This window comes from Plectropomus leopardus, chromosome 14 (genome assembly GCF_026936395.1).
Source record: "Plectropomus leopardus strain MGB_pleo_1.0 chromosome 14, ASM2693639v1, whole genome shotgun sequence".
NCBI lineage: Eukaryota > Metazoa > Chordata > Actinopteri > Perciformes > Serranidae > Plectropomus > Plectropomus leopardus.
This window is the reverse complement of record NC_142189.1, coordinates 12,072,427-12,097,823: the sequence shown is the minus strand read 5'-3', so window position 1 is coordinate 12,097,823 and position 25,397 is coordinate 12,072,427. Positions and strand designations below refer to the sequence as shown.

The 25,397-nt window shown below is 42.5% G+C and overlaps 1 protein-coding gene across 1 annotated transcript in view; it reads right to left on the bottom strand.

The window, feature by feature from the left end:
• Positions 1 to 25,013, bottom strand: part of hs6st1a (heparan sulfate 6-O-sulfotransferase 1a) — a 76,360-nt gene extending 51,347 nt beyond the window's left edge. Inside the window, exon 1 of the mRNA XM_042500283.2 lies at positions 24,161 to 25,013. Within this exon, the coding sequence (XP_042356217.1) occupies positions 24,161 to 24,660 (500 nt within the window). The 5' untranslated portion in view covers positions 24,661 to 25,013. The remainder of the gene's footprint in view (positions 1 to 24,160) is intronic.
• Between the last annotated feature and the right edge of the window lie 384 nt (positions 25,014 to 25,397).

The following is a 25,397-nucleotide window of genomic DNA, read 5'->3' as shown; positions in this document are numbered from 1 at the left end:
CACTGATTACCACACTCCCCTCAGAAACCGTGCCTGTTGTCATCCTAATGTACAACAAAGGATTATCCCGCTATTTATGAAATGAGATTCGGAATACTAATTAACATCCCTTTTTATTTAATTTCTTGGGCTTACAATATGGTTACTTGAATTGCTAATTGAACCACCGTGACTATTTTCTGAAAGCGCTTCTGCTTCATCCATACTGGAGATGGATGGCGCTCGGATCTCATCCTCGCTGCAAACGACTCACTTCAGAGGTGCAGTGAGACGTACTGAGCCTGCCCGCTCAACAAGGTCCTGGTCTGATTGTTTTGGTCCCAAGTGAAATTACACGGCCCGATTTCTTATACGGCCCAATAAACTGAAATAAGGGGAAAACACTTGGAGTTTGAAAAAGCTGCTTCAAGTGATTTAGCTGTAAAAATGACCCCGGCTAAGGAGACCGATACAAACTGGCAGTCCTCACATCAGACTAGTGATCCAAGAAATGCAGCAATCAGTGTGAAATGTGCAAAATAAGTTGGTGAGAGAAGACTGACCAAGTAAATCCAGCCTCCGAAATAAAATGCAGGACAAAGTAGCTCTTTTTCATGTGGCAAAAGCACTTCCAGTGCTTCACTTCTCCACTACTGAGATCCACTCTGCATAACAATGGAAATGGAAGAGAGCGTTAAACACTTTGTGTATGTAAAGAGGGGATAACACACCCATTCTTTGTGTGGTGGTACCACATTCAAAAGGTATACTTAAAGGATTGTCCATCACTGTTTGTAAACGGTGTCACCAATGAAAATAAAGTAAAAGCCAAACCCAGAGCTTCGTCTGCTTGGTGTTTTGCTTTGCTGTATTTGCATTTTTTGGTGTTATGTCTGCAGTTTTTGTAGTTTCCTGTTGGATGCATGCCATTTACAGTCTGGCACCTGGTCACTGCCATCTCTGCCTTGCACACTTCGAACAGTGCTTGCCCACTTTATGTGACTAATATGCCTCAATTCGTGTCGGCCCTGCCTTAACAGTTGCTTGTGTCCAACCTACAATCCTCCTGCCCTCCTCTACCAGCTCCACACAAGGGCATTTTATTTACAAAAAAGCAACAGGGAAAACGGTTTTCAGTCATATTTTACAAATTAAACTGGAAACGGCTGACTCTCATGAATAATATTATTGTAACTAAGACACTCACTGAAAAACGTGTTTTTTTCCCCACAAGAATAGACGATAAACTACAATAGATTTATCATTAGTTACATTCTCATATTTCTTGGATTTACACAGAGTTGTTCAGAAAGTTTCCGGAGCTGCATCTTGAGTGGCTGTGCTGATATGCGTTTCAATTAATTTTTGAACTCGTGACTCCCTCTCGTTGCACGGCCATCTTGGTCTGCATTGCAGGTGTCCCAGCATGCTTTGTGTGGCAAAACATTCACTTCTAATACACAATGAATTGGAGCATGCACCATAATAGGACATAAGTGTGATGACTGAGAGGGATACTTTTGTATGGACTATAAATAGTTTTTTAGGTAAAATCCTTCATAATATATCTTAAAATTGTAAGCATAGCTATCGATCTACTCTCTCATCTGTAGGGTAGCTTGTATACATAAGTATAGCTCAGTGTAGCTTTTTGGCATTGGTCACGTCAACCACTATGTCGAATAAGAGTGTTCAATAAACTGTACTCATTAACATGGGTTGGCTGTCAACAAATGGGCAAAAATCTGACTGATTACGATGAATTTTTGGCCACTCGTGGTCAGTGGAAAGACGCTGTAAGCAACACCAACATTTTAAAACCCTTTTCAGTAGAATTTATGAGCAAACAAGTGCTCATTTACACATTCAGAAGACACGGAGCAACGTACGCATTCATTTGGAGTCGTATTTCTTGCCACCTGATGAATTTAAGTTACATATTCACTCTCCTTTAAGCTCCTGTGGAAAATGTATGGCTCCTCAGCTGCTAAATCCTCCACTAGGTCCCTCGGCTAGTTGCTAACTTTGCCTATCTGCTGCGTGCGGCTGAGCAGGTAGTGTATTGTGGGTTTATCAGAGCTTTTTGCTGAAAGCAGCTAGATGTAACTGGAAGCAACATGAGAGCCACAAGTGAACTAAAACAGTAAATCTGCAGGTGAAAAACACAAAATAATGAGCTGCAAGGTGCTAAAAGGCTCAACAGAGCTGAGGGAAACTGCAGTTAGATGATCATTTTTTATTGGTTTGTCATTAAGAGTGACCCTTTTTAGACACAAGAAGCAATTTGATCAATTGCTATTAGAAAAATATTAATTATAGCAGTTTGAATAAATTATTTGATTTAGATTTTTTGACCAAATGCCTTTCTCCACCACAACACCAAACTGGACAGATAACCTTAGGAAGATAACTCTGACTGGTGTATATTTATGATTTTTCTGCATCTGCAACCTTCAAGTCTAAAACCTGCCTCTGTATTGGGACTGCATGATGAATCATACAAAGAGAACGCAATTCAATACTGACTGCTGCAATTTCGAGACCACCTGAGGCTATTACTTTTTTTTTTATTAAAAGCAAAAAAAAATGTTTCAGACAGCATCCTACACAACTTAATTTAGTGCTGTGAAGTATCTTCTGGCCATTAAACAAAGATGCAAGCAGAAAATCCTTCGTTGAAGCCAAGCAGTCTCAAGACCAGACTTCCATTTAAACAGTGTGCATTATTGTTAAGGAGTGAAATTTAAATTCAAGTGTGGAAAAAGCTGTTTCGAAACGCAGCACAACTTGTGCCAAAGTGCACAATTCAGAAGAGAAAATACTATGATGTTTTTGTCAATACTGTGCAAGTCCTTTCTCCCACCCTCAGGCTATCCCTGCCCTGATATAACCCCACAGACCTGTTTAATACAAATATGAAATATACAATACATTTTAAACCGCTGCCATGCATGACACATTTTGATCCTTTGACTGTTTTGTGATCTGCAACCCACTGTGTGCGCCTGCCAAGGTTAACCCACTGGCAAGAGAATCCCCTCTTCGAGATGTGTGTGGGGGAGAAAAAAAAGACAGGTAAAGATGTTGAAAGTGTGGGTTTAAAATAATAAATTCATGCTTTTAAAAAAGATGACAGTTGCTCACACAAAACACTGACAGAGCGGGACACAAAGGAAGACAACCTGTAAACAAAAGACGCAATCTTAGAATTTTTTTGATGAGAAAAAATCAACAATGCGCAAGTTTTTATCTCAAAAACTGCATATTTGATGTGTTGGAATTAAAGCGTTTCATTATCATGATAATGCCGTCAAAAGTGATGAATCAAAGAACTGTTTATGGCTGCGAGTGTGTTGTAAAGAAAAGTTGTAAAGGGCATTGTAGCGGACCCCTGTGTGCAGTTGTTCACTTGAAGCACTTCAGACAAGGCTCCAAAAGGCCAGAACACCACGTCCGACCTTTTCACCCCGACACACACACGCACGCACACACACACACACACACACACACACACACACACACACACACACACACACACACACACACACACACACACACACACACAGAGTCTCTGAAACGCCAAAAGGGCTGACCTCTTTACGCTGATTAACATTCCATCGGGGGAGGAGGGGGAGACGAAGAGATACTTTCCCTCACCTTCTTGCCCTCTTGTTTTCCTCCCTTTTTTCCTGCTTTCTCTTTACTCTTTCCAACTGTTCGCTCCATCTCTCATTTCTCCCCAGCCTTTCTTTCCGTTTGCCGACTTGAACACAATTATCTCCCTTTTCCAGTGTCCTTTCATTAAGCCTTTTCTCTATCTTTTAGCCTCCATCTTTATTTTTCTCCTGCGGTAAGGTTAATGTGCCTGTGCTTCTACGTGTTGTCGAGGCAAGTCGCCGCATGCCCGTTACTCAGCTCGCAGTTGTGGATCGAGCGTGTAATTCACACGCTGATTTACACTGATTAATACTTTAAAACTAATTAATTTCTATGTAGGTGCAACATATAAAAACACATGCTTTCTTGTTCTGGCAATCAGAACAAAAAAAAGATTAGGTGTTTCATTAACTATTCAACACCTCTTCTGCTTTATTAAGACCTGTGGCTCATGTACGTCTCCACACCTGCTCTCTCAAAGCCTTTTGAGGCCATTGGTGTGCACCGGCACGTGGCAGCTTGTGTGTGTCAGTAACGGTGAAGCATTGCCTAATAAAGATTATTTGTGTGGATGACACACCGGTTCTCGTGCCAAATTTTCTCAGTTGTGAGGATTTGTTGCTTTTCTGTGTCTTTTGTGTTGGGCGTCTACTTTCCTTCAGGTTGTGGTGTGCTTGTCGGAATAAAAGAAGCAATTTGAAGGCACTGCCTTGAACTTCAGGAGGTTATGGTGTGCAATTTTTCAACATTTTTTAAAATGATTAGTGAAGAAAATAACTAGAGAATAATCAACGGTAGCAAGATTTGTTGAGAGCATGTAAATACAATGATACTTTCTAAAGGATAAAAAGGTAGCTGTCCTTGGTCTCTGAAATAAAAGTAAATTTTAAAACACTGTGAATTAACTACAGAGGAACAGGAATGACCTGATAAATCAAGCTTCCTGGTTTAAAAGAGGACTTATTATGCTTTTCCTGGTTTTATGTGATAGCTGTATAATGTTAAAATATCAGATCTTCATACTAAACATGGCTTAAGTTTCAAATGATGAGGTAAATGTATGTTAAAGCAAAAACCTCAGGCTTCAGACGGTTCAATACCATAGCCACATGCTGATATCAGGGAAACATGTAATCTTGGTTGCAGATGTTGATTTCCCCACAATTTCCGCTCATATTGCTGTTGCAACATGTCCGTTTGTGTTTAGAAGTCATTTGTCATTTCTTGGCTGCAAGTACACTGCTGCATCTAGCTACATGCTAACACCAAGGAAACATGTAATCCTAGCTGCTGATGTTGTTTATTTCTCGCCGATTTTGGATCATAATCCTACAAATAATGTCTAGTTGGGATTAGAAGCTTTAACTGGGGATTTTTTACAATAGAGAGCTGCTATTCACATTAAAGTCATTCCCCTGCTGCAATGACGGTGCAGAACATGGATGTATAAAGTGAACTGTATACTGCATTCGAGGCAGTGTCTAGTTCAGTTCGTATGAAAGCTACGCAGTGGCGCATGAAGCCAAAAAGATTGACTTCCTGAAAAAAATGAAATAAAATGACCATATAAAACTTCCAGTTTAGCTTCCCGCTAACTTGAATTGGGATAAAATGATTCAATCATTCTGCTCTTCTAGACTTTCTAAATCATATCTGATTTAACAGATTTAAAAAATAAAATAAATAAATAAAAAAAGGCTAGGAAAAGTTTTTTTGAGCCCAATGGGATCACATGACAGACTCAGAAATTGGAATTCAACAGTATGCCCTCTATGTCATTTTGGCTTCAAAGCCTGATGCTGATCCTGGTGGCTTGGTGCAGAGATGGGAAGACCTGAAAACACTGACCAATAAAGATAGACTGGGCTTTTTCAGCAAGGCGGCTTATAAAGACAGGAGCTTAAACAAGGCGTTTCAGATAGAGGGTGAATACAGGTGTTTCACCACAAAAAGTGTGAGGAAAATGTTAATAAATAAACATTTTTAGACCAATTGCGCATGTAAACATGTTGAAGTAGACATCAAAAATACAAGTATGAAGCTGAAACTGAGCATAATAGGTCCTCTTGAACCGGACTCACATCATGATAAGTGTTTTTACATGAATCCAGGTTTTCTTTCTGCAAATAAACATAATAACCTGCTTACTGAGCTGAACTGGTTAACCTGGGTACAAGATATACATACATGCATGCCCACACACAAACAAGGTGAGTCATAAACGAATTCTCCTCTCCTTCATTTACAGACAGTGAAAACACACAGAGGCGAGCGCCACACGGAGCGTGACAGACTTTCAGTTATGACTTATTACTTGAGGGAGAAAAACAAATAAACGACAGAATAATGAAGAGACGAAAGACGGATGAAAAGGCAACCTGGCGCACCTACAAGCAATGCATCTTTACAAGTTAGGCAACCGTGTATACAAGACCACACAACCACATGTCTGTATAAACCGCTCACACAAAGAGAGGGATGGACAAAAAAAATGTGTGCATATCTGTGTGTGTGTGTGTTTGTGTGCAGTTGAGTGTGAGCCAGACTCCAGCTGAGAGGGGAAGCAATAGCAATTCCCACTGACCTGAAAACTAGCTTGCCAGCCACCTCAAAATACAGAGGAATGGAAAAAAGAGGGAGAATGTCAGTGAGCACGAAGGCCATGAAAATACAGGGGGCGAGATTTAGAAATACAGGCCGCCGTGTAGAAAAGAAAAGATTTTTTTTTTTAAAACAAAAAGACACACACAGGTGCAGCAAGGGATTACGGGAAGGAACAGGCCTCGACACCCCTTTGTACTGTCAGCGCAAGTGAAAAGAATGAAGGAAAGATGAGATAGAAAGAAGACGGATAGACAGAAAAATGAGGAAGGGATCATGTGTGCGGCATCAGCACACACCCAACAGGACAAAAACAAAAAAAAGAGTGTGTAAAGTGCTGAGAGTGACTCTGTATGGGTGTGTAGATGTGTGGGAGTGTGTCCCCCTTTTGCTTTTGTGACTCCCGAGGTTCCCCGCGGTCAAGAGCGGATCCTCTTTCTCTCTCGTGCCCTCTTTTCATACACTCGTTCACCCTCTTTTTTTATACACTCACTCCTCGTCCCCTCCCTCTCTTTTAGCGCGGCGCTGAATGGCCCCCTCTCTCTGATGAGTGACTGATGAATGAAGTAGCTCTTTGAAGTCAAGAGTCACAGCAAGGCTGGTCAAGCGTGAAGAGATGCCGGACAAAAGACGGGCAGAGAGAGAAGGGAGAAAGGAAGGAAGGGAGGAAAGAAAAAAAACGGGAGGGGGGGGTGTATATTCAACAAACGTCAAACAGCGAACATCCATAAAGTCAGCGAGGGACGGAGGCTGAATGTGTGTGGCAGAGAGTGTGAGAGAGAGCATGGTCTGCATTTTTGCATGAGTGCCTCTGAGTATTTGCATTGTGGTGCTCAACATGCAAAAGGCCAGCATCACGCAAGTCATGACGAAGTGACATCTTTCTGGAACAGGCCTTCTGGACTGCAGGGACAGCCTGGAGGTCTTTGTGTTTTTATCTGCCTCAAATGCCTCTACTCTTCTTCTTTTATTGCTATGGACACACAGCCGCCAACAGATTGCTTAAGGGAAAGATTTTTCTGAGACATAACTCCAACAGAGCTACCACATTTAATTAGTTTTGGTGGTTTTCTTGATGTTTTTGTTTTGCAGCATTACAGTCATTGTTTTGGTTTTCTGTTGCCATCTGCAGATGATTAGCCTTTTAGTCTTATGACCCTGGTATTTTTTGTTGTTTATTTGCGTTAACCATCTAATTTAAATATTTTCTTAGTTAGACCCCACGGCCTTGCAGAGTTCCCACTAGGGCTGCTCCACGAAGGTCGGAGATTTGAATAATCAGTCGGACACTACTCACTCGACTGAGATTCTTTAAGCTGAGCATTTTTTGTTGTTAATTTTGTCAGTCAGTGAGTAGTGTACTTCTCGAACTTTTCATTTCCCAGCTGGAGCTGCAGAGTTAGCGCAGGCAGCTCCCCTGTACAGGCAGCTGCAGACCCAGACCCAGGGTGAGCCTGAGTGAGACGGAGGAAGCTTCACAAAGGGAAAAGAGGCTTTGCACGGTCAAGCTCTGAGATAAAGTTGTGTTCTGTTTTCTGCTTAGAAGTGGTGAGTTTACAGCTTACAACAACATAATATGATGCAGCCTCTGGCTTTTGTTTGGTATCTAGTGTCGGCAAAAAAAAAAAATTCTGATCTGTTGTTAGCGTAGTCAGCATGCATTAGCCCAGGGGGCTAACTTGCCTTACTTACAAAATACATCGCTGTCCCCTTGAATGTCCTGCAAAACCCTGTTCAAACACTGAAACACAATATAGAATAAAATAGCAAATAGTTCTATGTTCCTATTAAAAAGCCAAATTGCAAGAATCACCCATGCATTGCAGACACACTCCAGATATCCAACTGCTGAGTATCTGGACCCATTGAGGACCTTACTGGCAAGCTACAGCCAAGAGACGGGCTGAGGAATGAGACAAGGAATGAACGCTGTGGCACTCCTCAAGATGTGTGTGTTTGTGTGTTTGACAGGAAGAAAGAGAGTGACACAGAGAGGAGAAATGAAGGTGGACTATTGCATGCAATATTTTTGTAAGATATAAATGGCTTATTCATAAATGCTACTTTGACACTTTTTAACCTACCCACCGAACCTGCAGTCACGGGTCAACCTGTGCGTCATTTGACATACTCATCTTGGATTCCTCCTTGTGAAAGATCCTATTGTGTGTGGCCCTTTGTCGTCAGTCGGTAATTAAGTGGGAAAAACACGACTTCAAGACTCCAGATTACAAGACAAAGAGTTGAGTAGTGTGAACTGTGAAGCTGTGTGATTACTTTCAAAGTTATTTGGTTTGAACTTAGCCTCAAGTAAGGAGTATGGATTTTGCCTTCAATAGGATGTCAGTGTACATAGGGATTTGTTTTTAACTAACATCTTTAGTTAAAAAAGCCTGAATCAAACAAAAAAAAGACTGCAATTTACTCAAAGAACGCTGTGTGGGCAAACCTTTCTTCACAATGACACATTCACCTCTGAAAGCTTCTCAGCGCTTCAAGACCTCTTAGTGGTGGGTTCACATTTGTTGGAAACTTTTGTTAAACCACCAACGATGTCTCTGCTATCTGGGAGTGATACCAGCCCCTCTGCCTGTCTGCTGCAGAAAATATGAAATTTAGATGGCAGCAGTGTGACAGGCAACTATACAGAAGGCTGTTTGATAGTCATTGTTTTGGGTTGATTTGTCCAGTAATTAGAAAGGGAGGTTCTCAGCCAAGTTGAATTTGACAACAGGCAAAAGACTAAACGATTCAAATATATCTCAGACTGTTAAGAGCCAGTGTGTGTGGTCGCTAATGCTCGCTGATTTATCCACCAAAAGACGCATGTTATCAGTTTTTGGATGCTTTGGGAGGTGGGAATTTGGAACCGGTCTGCCATCCATCACAGGGAAAAGACATCACAGTGGTGATGAACGCAGGGTTGTCTGGCATGTTGATCCTGGCTCAACTTTTTCTGGACCACAACACAACTTCATCTGGCAAGACATGGCGGTAGCCAATCAAATACATGCTTCAAGTGTGTATTCCCGGTGGGTTCCTTTGCAATGTTATTGCAATATTTCTACTGTTTACTTTAAAATCATTGCAACTGAAGATAAAAGGTCTGCTGTCATTACAGAGCTGTAAAAATTTGCGTCTGAGTACTATAAACTGCGGTGCACTGGCCTTTGATAAGCCTTAAAACTCATGGATCTATTACTCAAACTGACTTCCTGGATCATATTTCATGCCTTGGCGGTACTTGAAACGAGACACACCAGCCAGAGCCCGCCACCATCTTTCCTCTCATGTGCATAAAGCTAATGGGCGTGTTAGCGTAGAGAAACCAAGGTGAGGAAATGTTTCCACTGGTTAATAAACTGGTTGAAAAACTTGTGGCAGCACCTGTTTCACTGATTACACCAGACATTTTACAAGAAAAGACATTCATCAATGCAGCTCAGTTCTGTACAACACTGTATTAAGTTACTGCTCATGAAACCGAACATTTCCTGCAGCTGCAGCTTCACATTTAGCATTCAACTGGTAAAACACAAGTTGACTTTTATTATGAAGGAGTCACGGGAAACATGTGTTTGTCAGTAGGACGTATATCAGATTATCATTGGTTCAAATCCAAAATATCACCAAAGAGGTGCTTTTGCTTTTTGCTTTGACACCAAATCCTTCACCACTGTCTTGTCTGTCAACTCTTCTTACTCTTGTCATGTGTTAAGTAAAATATGACTCCTGCTCTTCTGTGCATCAACTTAGCTGCTGCTTAGGTACAGAGCAGACACTTTCAGTTCATAATTGTAGCTTCTGTAGTCCAACTGAATCTGAATTGATAAAAAAAAGCAAAGTGGTGGTGGGAAGCAGGCAAGTTATACAATAATGTATTCCAGACCCCCATGTAACACTGACTACCATAGCAAGCCTAGTTTAGCATCAAGTACAAAGTTTACATACTCTGATTGACAGTGAATTTCTTCTGTTGCAACAATACTGGTGTTCAGTAGGCTTGAGTAGTATCACTGTATTACAGTATACCAGGGTATTTCGAAATCCCAGAAGTATATTTTCAATATCGTCATAAATACAGACGCTCGTTCTTAAACTCATTATAGTAGTGCACAGCATGCACCACCAGTGCTTCCTCTCCAGTTACTGGTGGAACAGTTAGCTGAGCTGAAAGACACCGCAACACCAAGTGGTGAAGGGAGACGCTACAGGACTGTAAATGGCCGGCAGCCAGCACCCTCAGAGGGAGACCATGTGGAATTACAACACGTCTTTTACATCTATCTTTGTGGATTAAGGATTCATTCAGACCAAACCTGAGCTGGTGACTGATGGAACAAAGGACTTGCTAACTAGAGTCCTCGCAAGAGTAATTAAGATGGTTTGGGCGAGTTTTATTTTGTTTCTTTAGAGTTTGAATGAAGTGTGTTTTATGATGTTAATGATGATATATTGTGTATAGTGTGAAAAGCCGAAAGTAAGTAGCGCACCAGTGGTGGTGCTGGAAATGTTGGTGGCAGGGCTTGCTTATTTCATCGTCATGTATACCCTGGTGAAATAACTCTTGGTAAGGTATGAAATATTACACACCGCCCAAGCCTAGTTTTAACTATGGCAGCAAGCCTAGTTTAGTGTTTAGCACATGTTTGCAGACTCTGTTAACTGCTCATTTCTTCTGTTTCAACAATACTAGTGCAAAGAAGACTGCAAAGAAGCACATTTCCCAAGCGGACGTAGTCATTCTTATTCAAGTCCTGTTAGCTGGTTAAATTGGGAAGCAATGACAATCATGCAGAAAACAAGTGCTCTTCAGTTTCTCAAGCGAAAGTCAGTCAGGGTGACCGGGTGTCAGGCTGGATTGCTCAAGAGCACTTCAGCCTGATAAAGAAAGTGCATCCCCAAGTCGAAGGACAACCTCCTCGCTAATTACATCTCCTTGTCAACCACATACAACAGCAGAGCGGAAAATAAGATGTTTAGATGAAGTTGACAGATTATCTAAAAATATCTGACTTGGTTTGACATTTATGAGTGGATGATAAATGTGTATTAGCTTTGCCTCTCCAAGTGTATCTAGTATAACACACAGAGACTTTTTAGATTTAAGACACCACTGACTCCTGAAAATAGTCGCAGCTCGGTGGGATTGGGTTTTCCCTTCTTATTAAACTCTAAACAACCAATCTATGTTTTTGTTAGGACAACCCAAGGCGAAATCTGAAATATTGATATATTTTGTGTCTTTTTCATGTACTAGTCTGCTGAATGTCACAACACTTTACTTTGAATGAGTAGGAGCTCTTGATCTAATCTGATCTAATAGATTTCTCTGCATTTATTTGACAGTCTAACATAAAGTATAAAAAAGTGAGAGCAGGTGAAGGTTTAGTTTCTTTCTCAAAGACACTTTGACAGACAACACAAGGCTGTCGGCAGACGTATTGCGAGGGATCAATCTGGTGATTTCACCGTTACAAGACTACTTCCTAAAGCTCTCCTATCAGGTTTCACAGCAGATTTCTTAAAGGAGCTGAGGGGCTCAACGGGTGTGAAAGACCCACTTTCTAGTATTCCCTTTGTAATTTGGCAATCACCCCATGACCACCAGATCTTTCTGTGTGCCCACACGAGGAAAAAAAGCAGGCACAGGCAAAAAAGACAGGGCTTCTCAATTGTACAGTTCTCCAGGATGAGAGCGAGAACACTACACTCCTCCTCTGTTTATCTCAATCTCACATCAGATCAGATCACAAGCAGATAAAAGCACTTCCTGACACATCACTTCCTCTCTCTGGAGGAAGCTGACACGCGCTCGGAACTCAAAACGACAAGGTGGTGGCGGGGAGGATAAAGAAGTGAAACTTTTTTTGATGGAGCGAAAGGGAGAAGCGGGGAAAGGGAAGGGGGAAAGAAGAGCCTGAGTTAAAAAAAATGAAAGTACATAGGGAGAAAAAGGTGAATGCATACTTGTGACCCAGATCCACACAGTGCCATGTGGGGTGAAGGGGAGGAGGAGGAGGCAGAGCAAACAGAGACAAAGAGGTGAAGAGACACTAAGAATAGTATAACTGGATTAGCTTTAACACTGACCTTCATTCAGCAGGGCGGCACTCCCTCAATTGCTCTTTACCGCTGTTACAGGAGAAACCTGCCCTACTTTTTTACTGCGAAGTTTGACTCAATTCAACAATGGACCATGTTGAGATCCAGATTAGGTGACATATTTTATTTACTCCTATTTATGAGTGTGTATATTTGGAGGGGTGACGTGTGCTAAATGTAATAGTTTTCATATCAAAATCACAGTTTGAAATCACAACAGCAGCCAGTTACAGTCCGTAACCAACAATGCCTTAACGAGATGTGATAAAAGTGTAGTGAAAGTACAGTTGGCAACACTTTAGCCAGATCTAAAGGCAACCGTCTGTGGCAAGTTTGGCCAGCTGAAGTTAATTATCATTAATTCCATGAACTGGCCAAACTACAAAATGAAAACGCATGTCAGCTGTCCGGTTAATATGCTCTCTGCACGCTCAAGTCTGTACTATTTATGCTCAGCTAGAGATGCCCCCCCCCCCAACGAAAGAAGCAACACTCCAAAAGCCAAAGTCAAACTGCATCTTCAGAGCTCCAGAAGAAATAAACCTAATTCAAAAATAATCAAATCCCTCCAGAGAGGGACATTTAGAGACCTTGCAGGAATGTTTTGTCAAACTACTGTTTCTTAAGTCAAAAAATGAACTTCAAAGCTCAAGAAACGGCCTCATTTTATTTAATGTAAACTAATCTAATCTAATAATGTGTACGATTACGCTTTGGTACAAGCTTATCTTGTGTCATACAATAAGACCTTGAATTCAATTATAGAAATAATCACAATTTAATCACAATATTGGTCAGAAATCATAAATGCAAGTTTTCCTTTTATCAGTCAGCCCCAGGACAGTAGAGAACAGCAACGTAAGCAACAGTGACACATTTCATCTGCACACACACACACAGACAGACACACACACATCAAATCACCACACTTCCTAACACCAATCACACAGGCTACACATTCACACGGCAAACAGCCGGACACATGCAACCCCTGCTCGAGTGCACAAATGAAGGCAGAGGACGGACGGACGGACGGACACACACACACACACACACACACACACACAGAGGAACTCTGGTGATCTACAGTTCTGCCCTAGAGCAAAGCAGACAAACCAAGTGTAGCAGAACGAAGAATCTGTTTTTTTCCCCTCACTCTGTCTTTCCTCGAATGGCATCAGCACTTTAGCTCTTCTGGTGGGACGCTTGCACGCACACACACACACACACACACACACACACACACACACACACACACACACACACACACACACATGCATATACACATGCACACAGACAAAAGACACTGAAGTGCTGGTATGGCATTATGGGCAGAGAAATGGAGAGGAATGATGGGAAAAGGGCAGGGTGAGGCGTGGAAGTTTACAGACACAACGCTATCATTCATGCTCTTTTTGGGGGATTTGGTAAAAGTTAGCTTACTCTGTGTGTGTGTATGTGTGTGTGTGTCTCCAAAGAGGAGACAGTCCCAATCAGTTAAAACTCCTCCCACTAATTCAAAGAGGCAGTGCGGGATTTGCATTTTTCCCACAATTCAATTAACACGCCTGTCAGCCTCTCCTCGCCGTTCACATGCCTCCGTTGGCCATCTCACGCTCACACACACATGCAAACATGCTTCCCGCAGACACACATCAGCTTCATGAATAGATGCATTTATTCATAAACACGAAGAATGCGGAAAACGAATGCATTTATTTGTTTGTTTACAAATAAATGAGAAGACTGAAAAACGAGGAGAAGCTCCCGGGTCACATCCTGTCTGGACTTGTCACATGCAGGGACATGAAAAGACAGTGCTGCTAATGGATGCAGTGAGCGGCCCCCGGGGACGTCCTTCTCTTTCTCTCTGTCCTCCGTCTCAGAAGAAGGGAAGCAGGGAAAAGTCAGGGAGCGCCATCAAAGAATAGGGCGGCGCGGGATGGGGGGGGTGTTCAAGGAAAGACACTCAGGGTCGATAAGCAGCGAGAGACCACATGATACGGACAAGGCCAAACCGGATTTAGAAACCAGGAACTGGGAGACGCACTGACTTTGCCGCGGGGCCGGCTAATGACTTCAGCTAGCCTCTTGTCTGATTAATAGCCTGTAATCCCATTCTCATGGATAGCATACCATAGCATTCCTCTGCAGCACTCATTAACCGCTATAGAAATTCCCACTAATCACCCAGTCACTTTTAGCTAGCAAGGCTAATGCTAAGCTAGGCTAATCAATAGGGAGTAATCCTGTTGGCGGAGCTGCTGTAGCGTAGCGCCCCTCATTACCAGCCATAGAAATGTCTGCTAATCATTCGCCGCACGGTTATTTGTCCACAGGGCCGCAGAATCACTTTGGTGGTGGTGGTGTGTGTGTGTGTGTGTGTGTGTGTGTGTGTGTGTGTGTGTGTGTGTTGGGGGGGGTTGACATTTGACAGTCGGCAGCAGAGGGTGGAAGAGACAGAGTGACACACAGAGTCACAGAGGCTGTGTAATGATTAAGAAACACATCACTCTTGCTTTTCTTTCCCCGCTCTCTCTGCCCATCTGCCCTCTGCGTTGAGCGTACAGCCAGATCGGATCTGGAAAGGCTCTGCTCGATGTCGGCGTCATTCAGGTTTTATCAATCAAGGGAAAAAACCCTCTGCGATCCATAATGGCTAATCAATAATGAAGGCTTGCAGGCAGAGCAAAGATAACCCCCTCGCAGACCACCAATAGAGACGGTCGCCAGCGATCAAGCGGCTCCCTCCTCTGCTTGTCCTGTCTTTACTACGCACTGAGGTGAAACAGTCGGGGCAAATCAATGGTGGCAACGGCCTTAGCTCAACTTGACCGCACGGGTTTGCACTCTGGGCGTTTTTATTTTATGATCCTTCCAAACCAACGATACTCAGCTTGCTTTGATTGGGGGCCTCTTTGCAAAGCGACAGGCTAGCGTCCAGTCGCAGAATCCCAATACATGTTTCTAAGATTTTAGGACATTTCTAGGATTTTACGACATTTGTCAGATAGATTTCAGGATGTTTCTGGGATTGACATATCTAGGATTTTAGGACGTATCTAGGGTTTTAGGACATTTTGAGGATTTTAGGACCTTAGCTAGGACCTCTGTCAGGGGTGTGTGGAGGATCCTCCACTGGCACTTTTTTTTAAAATAAAAAGGCTATTTTTGATGCTGTTTCATGCACTCTGGTACATTATGTATACTAAAAGTACAAAAACAATTCCCAGTGAGAATAACTTTAGTTTTATTGGGAATTAGAAAATGGTGAGGGGAGCCATCCGGCACTCTTTCTGGGGCCAGATGAGGCCTGCAGGCTGTATGTTGAGTATTGCTGTTCTAAACAATATAAGAATCCATACCTTCATCTGATAATCACCATTTTTACCAACAACAGTTTGGCCTTATCACTATTTTGCATGTCCAATCAGTTGCAGCCAAACTGTTATCTGCTGCAAAATGTCTGTCAGTGCGGCAGGAAGTCAAACTAAAAGCCCTGTGTGTGTAGCCAGGGGCCCAACAGAGGTATCCACACGTCCTCTTGAGCTAAAGTCTCTCGACTCTGAATTGTGATGCTATACGTTACGGTGACCTGGGGCTGAACCTGAGTTGAACTCTTGTATTCGAGGGGAAGCAGTGATGTAGCTGAGAGAGGCCTGTCAACACTCGCCTCAAGCTACTGCTGAGGAAAACACATAGGGGCCATATCTCAACTCTTTTATGTGTGAGATCGTGTGTGAGTCCACCATCCTTTCACTTTATTGTCAAGGGCAGAGCAAAAAACCGGAAGAGACGCTTGCTTGACTGCATTATCTGCAGTTGGTGAGGTGATATAGTGTTGAATTTAAGACCAGCAGAGTTAAAATACTGTTGGAGTGAGTTACTGATAAATGTGGTGATAATTAATGCCTTCATAGAGTTTTTCTCAAAGCAACAGAAAAACATCTTTATCTGCAACAAAGGGGTGAAATTCAAGGGATTGCAGCATGATTAGAAGGATTGGTGAGAAGAAAGTGGTTTTCAAACTTTCTTCAAGTACTTGCTCTTTTCTTGTGAGTTGGTGGATCATTTTTAAGCCAACAAACGCTGTCAAGTACCAACTTTGCAGGACACAACGCAAAAAGTAGGGCAACAGACAATCACTGAAGGCCCGACATTAGGGGTCACAAGCCAAGAAAAGTTGGGAAACTTTGATTTGATGTTTAAAATGTCAGAAATGAGATGCTGATCATAAAATACCAGAGCCCAAATGACAACTGCAAACTGCTTATTTTGTAAGACCATCAGACTCACCAGTCAAAAACATTAACATCATTTCTGACGATGGTGAAGAGTCTTAAACGGTATACATTTGGTAGTTTTCCATTAGCCAAAGCCAAAAAGATAATTGTCTACTGAAATGTCCAATGATGATCGATTGGTTCTAGCACCAAATATGAAAACTAATCATTCAGAAAAGCATCCTATCACTACAAAATGCTCTTTAATGCCTCCGTCTGCATGTCCATTTCTCACATACTTAACATACAAGACAGTGAGGTATTAAGTAACCACTGGTAAACCAATTAGAGACTGGTTACCAGTAAGACAAGCCGGCTCGGCCCATGAGCAAAGGTGATCTGAGCTGAGTAAACAGGCGGGGAGTAACTGGCGGGAGGGATGTGGGAATGTTTGTTGGGAATGCTGGAACGTGGTGCACTCGCAGCCGCGGGATGAGCGGACGTAACCGGCTTTGAAGCGCCTGGCCGCCAGCGCTTAAACCCGGCTAATCTGATTGGATTAACACCAACCTGCCCGGCTCCACATGAGCGCGCGCATGCACGCATTTGTACTATATGCCAATCAGCCGGGGCTGCCTCTGCAGCTTCCTGGAGTTCATCTGGATTCTGGGTTGTGCTGGCTGGCTGGCCGATGGCACCACGCTGAGCGAACCGCACGCACGCGCATCCGCTCTCACGCCACGCACACACACAGCCATCTTAGAGTGCAGTGATTTGTGCTGTGAATCTGAAACAGACCCATTGAAAGAAGACTAATGCCCGGCGCTTGACAACCGTGCTAATTGACTAGCCCCCTCCCCAGCAATGAAACTAAACGTTTTCACCCCTCCATCTTTTATCTTTTCAATCATTCCCTGACAGCTCTCCTCTTGTCCCATCCTCTTCCTCATATCACTCTTCATCGCCTCCTCTCTCCCTGCCCCCCCCTGTCCTCCCCCCTCCCCTTCCACCTCACTCTCATACATGTAATCATTCATTAGAACCAAGGCAGTTGTCCATTAGGCAAAGCAGCCATTTTGGAAATTGCAGCAAATCTTCCATGAAAAGACATTTCCTCTAATGCGGTAGTCACGCTCGGAGGGAGAGGGAGAGGAAGATGGCAAGAGGGAGAGAAAGAAAGACGAGTGGGCAGAGATGGAGAGAGAGAGAGAGAGAGAGAGAGGAGAGAAAAGTGAAGATAGAGAGTGAGCCCCCCGGCCATAAAGCCACCAAGCGGAAAGCAAGCCTGCTGTTTGATTAGAGAGTGACACCATCATGGAGGGAAGGAGGGAGGAAAGGACGGAAAGGAGAGGGAGGGAAAGTGTTTGAGAGGCAAGCAGAGGGGAAGAAGAGGAGGCGGGAGAGAAGGAGATGGAGAGAGAAAACAGGGAGCGATTTCAGAGGGCCGAGATCGAGGCAGTAAAATTAGCCCCATCACTTCGCTTGCTAAGACGCTGCATGACACACACGGATTAAAACAGACGCAGTTATGAGAGCACAAACACACACGCAGGACAGATGGTATCCCCCATCTGAAAGTGTGGCTCTAATTTGAGTAAAGTGGAAGATACCTCCTTAACCAATTAGGAGCCTCATATCTAAGGCCTCGCATTAGGGGCTGTATCTGTTTGTCTCACACACTCATTAGCGTGTATATGTGTGTGTGTGTTTGTATTAGTGTGTCCCATGGGATCACTGAGGAACATTAAAACTGATATAAGAGGTGGGAAATGACAAATCCACTCTGAGGGGCGCTCTGCAGAGTACGTCTTTTCTCCCACAATGCCACTGTTCATCTCGATCTCATCTCATCACCGATCAAAGACAGACCTGTCTCTCCTATTACCAACCATTCATCTCGCCGCCGCTCGCTCCTGCTTAATGCGCCTCCCTCCAAAGCTGACACATTTGTCACCGGACCAAACTGAGCCTAATCCATCGTAGCAGGTTTTTTTTTTTTCTACCCACAATTTATGATCTACTGAATTTGAAAAACCGCCTTATTCAATCCAATTTCCTCAATGTCTCCCGAAGGTTTTTATGCTCTCTTGAAGTAGAAGCGTTTTGAAGAAACACAGCGCAGCACACAGTGATACAGACCCATCGCTGGAATCAATAAATAATACAGCCATGACAACAGGGCCTGGAAAATGTTACACTATCAATACAAAACAGTTCGATGGCGGCTTTGGACATGAAACGTTCTTTTAAGAAAATCACATAAAAGTCAGACTGGCTGTCTCTTTGTTGTTTGAATGGCAGCTGGTGAGCTAATGTAGTCAGTATACTCGGCTGCACACAGGGCTCTGTACTATATCGATAAACATGAGACTAAATTTCGTCTTAATTTTGGATATTGTAATATCCTAAGTGTTGTCTTTTCCTGGTTTTAAAGGCTGCATTACAGTAAAGTGATGTGATTTTCTGAACTAAAAAGACTGTTCTTGCTCAACTTTTTGTCTTTACCCACTTGGTCATTACATCTATGCAATATCAATATTAAGGTATTTGGCAAAAAAATATTGTGATATCTGAATTTCTCCATATTGCCCAGCCTTAGCTTTTCAATATAAGTATAAGTTGTAAAAGTAAGAAAAGCTGGAACAACAAGCCAATTTATTGTTGGGTTGATCTTCATATCTAATTTGTATAATCTTAATAACTGATTAATTAAAGCCATTTATTTTGGCATTTTTTTGGTTCCATGTTCTCAAATGTGAGTGATTTCTTGGTGCTCTGTGACAGCAAACTGAACAGAGCTGCAACGATTAGCTGACCTATCGATTAGTCGATCAACAGAAAAATAATCACCAACTACTCTGATGACCAATTGATCGGTGAAGTAATTTTTTATGCAAAATGGCAAAAAAAAGGTTATTTCTTGGTTTTCTATGACAGTAAACTGAATAGAGGCCCAACAATTAGTTGAGTGATCAATTAATTGCTCAACAGAAAAATAACTGCATCTATTGATAATCAATTTATCGGTAGATTTTCATGCAGAAATTGCAGAAATGTCGTTTTCAGTCTCCAAAACAGAAACTTTCTGCTTTTCAGTTTTATATTATCACCTTTGGCTCTAAGACACTGAGATGGTAATTTTCCACTATTTTCTGACATTTTATAGACCAAACAATCAATCACTTTATCAAGAAAGAAACTGGCAGATTTAAATAAATGAAAATAATTGTAAGTTGCAGCCCTAAGCCTGAGTATATTTGAATATATTAATGTCTATTGGAAAATTTAAATATGTCAAAAGGCTCTAAAAACTTGTGGTATGCACTTTTTACCATTTTCTGTCACGGTTAACCAATATTCAAAACAGCGATTTGTCGCAGGATTTAACATTAGACCACATATTTGTTCATCATCAAATGGCAGCCAGTGCAGCAGTAAATGTGAATTACAAATTGCCTTCTAACATTTAATTCTTGAATCTGTTCTCGACTTTTTACCAATTTTTTCCTTGCGGATGTGTTTTCTGACATTCAGGAGGCGTATTTATGTGCTTGAATCCTGCTGATGGAAATGCTCCTAATTCATATTTTATTTTTGCAGCATATGAAACGTTTGTGTAAAATTCACTTGACAGCTGGATGAGAACACAGCTGCAGAGCGATGCTGGATCTCTCAACACTGGGGCTGCTGCTGCACGGTCAAAGATTTCTAGATAGGCTGCTTCCTCTTCTCTGGTTCTCAGTTAACAACGCAGCTCCAAACCATTTCCTCCACAAAGCGGGCAGGTACGAGGTGCGTCACATACACATTAAATCCCTGGCTGGTGCTTCAGACTGTTCATCTTCCACCACAGTGACAATACGCACAGCTGATTTTAAAGCTACGACACCGAGCAGAGAAATCCCTCACCACCGTTCTGTAAACACAGATGATCTTTTTCACACTTTCTCTGGCCTCTTCAACACACCGCTACTGCCCTCAAGACAAATGTCCCTAAACAAGCATTACCGCAGTGATACAAGAGAGCCAAACAGCGAGGGGAAACTAACACGCACAGGCAGAAGCATAGAGACAAGCAGGCAATGAGACAGAAAAAGGAACAAAAATAGGAAGAGAAACTGAGCGAGTGTGATTCCAGTTTCTCTTTAAAGCTCCTCGTTGCAGCGATTCACTTCACTTTTCTGTGGAAGTGGAGGTGCGTGTAATATGGAGCAGCGTTGTTTTTCTGCAGGGTGCTATTAAGCTTGTAGTCCCCTGTTTCTCCTGTCAGGAGTGATAGTCGATTATACCAGAGGCAAGAGATCCTCTCCTGTGGTGGACAGTAACAAAGGACATTTATTTAAGTACTGTGCTTAAAGTACAGTTTTTGAGTATCTCTACTTGAGTATTCATTGTTTTTAATACATTTCCATGAAGGCTTTTTTATGACATTTTCCTGGAAGTCTGCAGATGATTTTTTTTCTAAAATGCAAAACTGTGATCCTGCAGTTCTACCTCATGCATGCACAATCCAGACTGGGCAACTCATCAACAGAGACAGGTAGAGAGGAGAGGTCAGCAGAGAAAGCTATTTTTGGTTGTGAATTCAAATTTTTTTTAGTAAGATTTTTTATATCTAGCTGAGTGGCTGTTTGACGGTTATAAATCTACAGGTGTGTAACGGGAATGTAAAGGTTGTTTATTTAATGATAAAAAACAGACAACAGTGGTCCTTTTGTCAATTTGTGTTTCTGCGGGCATTTCCATAGGCTTTGCAGCACATTCAACAAGCTTTTCATTGTCGAGATTCTATAAGCAGGTCACTGCATTCAGTGTTTTTTTTAACATTAGATTCTGTAAATTTATTGTGACAATATACAACAATGTGCTGAGACTAGGGCTGTCAAATCATTAATATTTTTAATCACAATTAACTGCAAAATTTCAATAGCTAATCATGATTAATCACATTTTTATTCCATTATTTTGCATTACAACACAGCTATGAAGTCCATATTAACAGGGTAAAGCAAGTCTTAGCAGATTGTATTGAGGAGGAATCAAATGGCAAAAAGCTGCATGGGACGAGCATAAAGTGGGCACGTCTGCAAAGGAGAGACTCATAAAACCATTTTCATTCAGATACCTCGAGGTCAGAGGTCAAGGGACCCCTGTGAAATGGCCATGCTGTTTTTCCATCATAAAGTTCTTTGAATACTTAAGTTTTTTTTTTAAATGCAAGTACTCCAATACTTTAGCTCAAGTAATAATTTGACCCAGAAACTTTTACTTGTGTTGGAGAGACATTTGACCAGCAGTATCTTTACTCTGACTCAAGCAGTAGAGCTGAGTACTTTGTCCACCACTGATGCACGCGTAGACTTTCTCATCCACGCTGCCTCTCTGTCTCTCTCTGTTCCCGTGGCCTCTTCAGGTGTAAACACACATAAACACACACCAACACACAAGTCCAGGCTCTGAAACAGTGCTCACAAAAGTGATGAAAGGCTGTTTATCCTGCTTCCACTGTGATATCTCGGCTCGCCATGCAGAAACGGCCGGACACGTTATCACCTCTGACCAGGGGAAACCACGGGAGTCAGGACTGACGCCAGCAGCAAATACCAGCGCTAGTGTGTGTGTATGTGTGTGTGTCCCAGCAGTAATAATCACCCGGATTAGAGCGGAGCCAAACCCCTGCAGGGTCCCCCGCCCCCCAACTAGCGACCCAGCCCAGCCCTGCCCAGCCTGCAGCTCTGATCCCCAGTCTGAGCAGCCATGGGAAGCAGAGCAGCCGGCCTGACATCTCCACCGCGCCTGGCTGCCAGACAGATACGCCGAGAGGCGAAAAACACTTCGTTCTTTCTTAAACCCACCACAAAGTCCTAACTCCCCCTTTTGTCCCATTGATCACCCATAGCCAAAATAAAACACTGTACAAGATCAAGCAATGCAAAGACACATAACCCATTCAACAAGCATACCCTTTAACCACAAGGGTGCAGTGAAATGGAAGTTGATACAGCCGTCAATATGTCTGGGTGAGGGACGCAATATGTTGGCAACAACAATAGGGATGCGCAGAGAAGAAAATGGGTTATAACTTAATATGAATGCGCATCGTGTCTGGATGCCTTGCAGTCAATGCAAGGGATTATTACGGAGTGGAGATGTTGCCTAGATGTATTACACACCCCATGTCTGACATAAATTCAGCCGGATGTGTGGGTGTGAGTCAGTGAGAGGAGGGCACCCTGATATTGGTACCTATCAACAATTGTCAGAGGCACTGCTGAGCTCCTGTGGCAGCTGTGACGGCACGATGTTGAAATGTGGATCGACATTTGTCTCTCTGCATCTATTATCAACCAACTAACTGTCTTTACAAGATGCACATCATCTTCTGTTATTTTAAACTTTCACAATGTCCCACCCAGCGAAAATAAAGACCTTTGATTTAAGATTGCATTGATTAACATCCTGTGGGAACTTTAATGTGTCTGTGGTTCTCAGATAACATCATTATGTTACCTTCTGTTATGTTTGATCTCGTATGGTTTCACTGCTGCATTTCTTTGGTTTAAATAAGACCAAAAATAGCTGTGTGCTCGTGCAAAGTTTTGATATTTTGTGTGAAGACATGCTTTAAAATGTATCTTTAAGTTAGGCCTGTTATAATTGTCTCTCCAGAGGAATAAGCATGTATTAAAGGCTGTTCTGTAAACCAGACAAAGATGTGTAAGAAGTAGGGCTGTCAAACTGTAAGTCATGTTAAATTAGTTTGATTTAAATATAAGTTTAGTGTGATTAGATATTTTAAATCTTATCCTAAAAAAACACAGCTTTGTGAGTTTACAGTGACCTATTTGTGCCTTTATTCTCTCTATTGTGGTTGCAACACTTGTCTAAAATGACATATAACTATAAAATAATCTACAGTACTGAGTAAAAGGCCAACATAGATTTGTTGTTTTAGTGATAATGAGGACAAAATATATATACACACAAACAAAGAATACAGTGAACAACACCAAAAAAGTCAGACCAAAATGGCTTCTTCAGACTGAAGTCAATATAGTGTGAAACACGGAATCGTACAAAAGGAAGCTCAAACAATCAAATTTGAGCTTTCTACATCTTGAATGTAACTTGGTGTAAATGCACCAGAAGATTAATATTACAAATGTCATATTGTCTGCCCAAGACAGCTCAAGACATGCAAAGTGTAAAGTGAGGTCACACTAAATTCTTGCAACTTCAGCCTGTTGAAGTTGATTTATTCTTCTTTATTTGCGTTTTTAATACTGAAACATATTTCCTGCATGTTCTGGTTGTATTTTAGTCAAGAGACTACTGAGAAATAAACGTGTATGATCATTATAACCTTGCTAAAATAACAAAGTTTTAGACTTCTGCACGGAACTGCTCCTTTATTCTCTATTGTGGCATCACTGCATGTCTACAATGACAACAACAAAGTGATCTAGTTTAAAAGTTTCTGAGATATGATCCGTATAATATATATCAAAGAGCTTTTGTAAATTCCCAATTTTTGATTCCTAAACCCGACACTTTAATTTTTCATAAAGGAGAAAGCAAACATGTGCCAGTGTTACCTTTGATTCTTCTGTTTGTTCTCCTTCTTGTTGAGGACCCCCGGCACACAGTTGGTGAGCTCGGTCCAGTCGGCGTGCAAGCCGCAGCTCCAGCCGGTGGAGAACCGGGAGAAGAGCCAGGTCTCCTTGCGGTTCGGCCGGTAGCAGGTACACTTCTTCTGGCCCGGTCTGCAGTCGCAGGGGACCTCCAGACGGACATTCTGGACCAGGTGCCTGCCGAAGGTAGTCCCCCCGGTCTTCTGGATGTGCAAAAACACGATCACGTCCTCCCCTTTAATCTGAAAATCGATCGTCCTCTCCAGGTCCCTGACGGGGAAGTAGTATTTCTTAACGTAGTGGGGGTCCGGAGTGGGGAAGATGTCCCCCTCGTCTTCCTCCGTGAAATAACCGTGCGGGGAGCCGAAATTGATCACCCCGGGAGCCACGTACTGATAGAGAATCAGCATAAAACACACGGATCCGACGACGATCAACAAGAATTTGCTGCTCCTCTCGACCATGTTCCTTCCAAGTGCGGGTCCGACAGCACGCTACCATTTCCCAGTCAAGCCGACAACAGGGAGCGGGGCGCTCGGCTTCTGCATTCTCGCTCTCCCCGCCGCCAACAAGCACTCGTTTTCGGGGCTCAAGAGTGGGTCATTCCGCTTCCAGGCGACCGGCGAAGTTGGCTCATCGTTCACCGAGACCGTTCAACACCGTGAAAGACGCATTGTAACTCGCTGAAAGCCCCCCCGTCGCCGACCCTCCCCCGTTTACTTTACTTTGGTTTCCAGTCTGCACAACAGGCTCACTGCATCACCATGGAGCTGTGTACCCAGGATGCAGCGCGCAGACTACCTTTTCAACGTCTCTCGCTCGCTCTCTCTCTCTCCGAAAACCGAGTGAAAAGGAGAGGCGCTTTAATTTATTGGTTAACACGTAACGACCGCGTCATCCGCTGGTAGCCAATAGAAAGTGGCCTTTCATAGATAGATAAATACCGGCTAGGAATGTTTGGTTCTAACAACGTTCTGAGAATGGAACGACAGAACGATAGAACGATAGACAGAACGATAGAACGATAGACAGAACGATAGAACGATAGATTGAACGACAGAACGATAGATAGAACGATAGAACGATAGAACGATAGATAGATAGATACTTGAGCTGTTTTGAGGAATCTCATGTATAGATTTATCTACTAGCTTAATGAAATAAAATTAGTTCTATCCGACGTAAAGTATATATATATAAG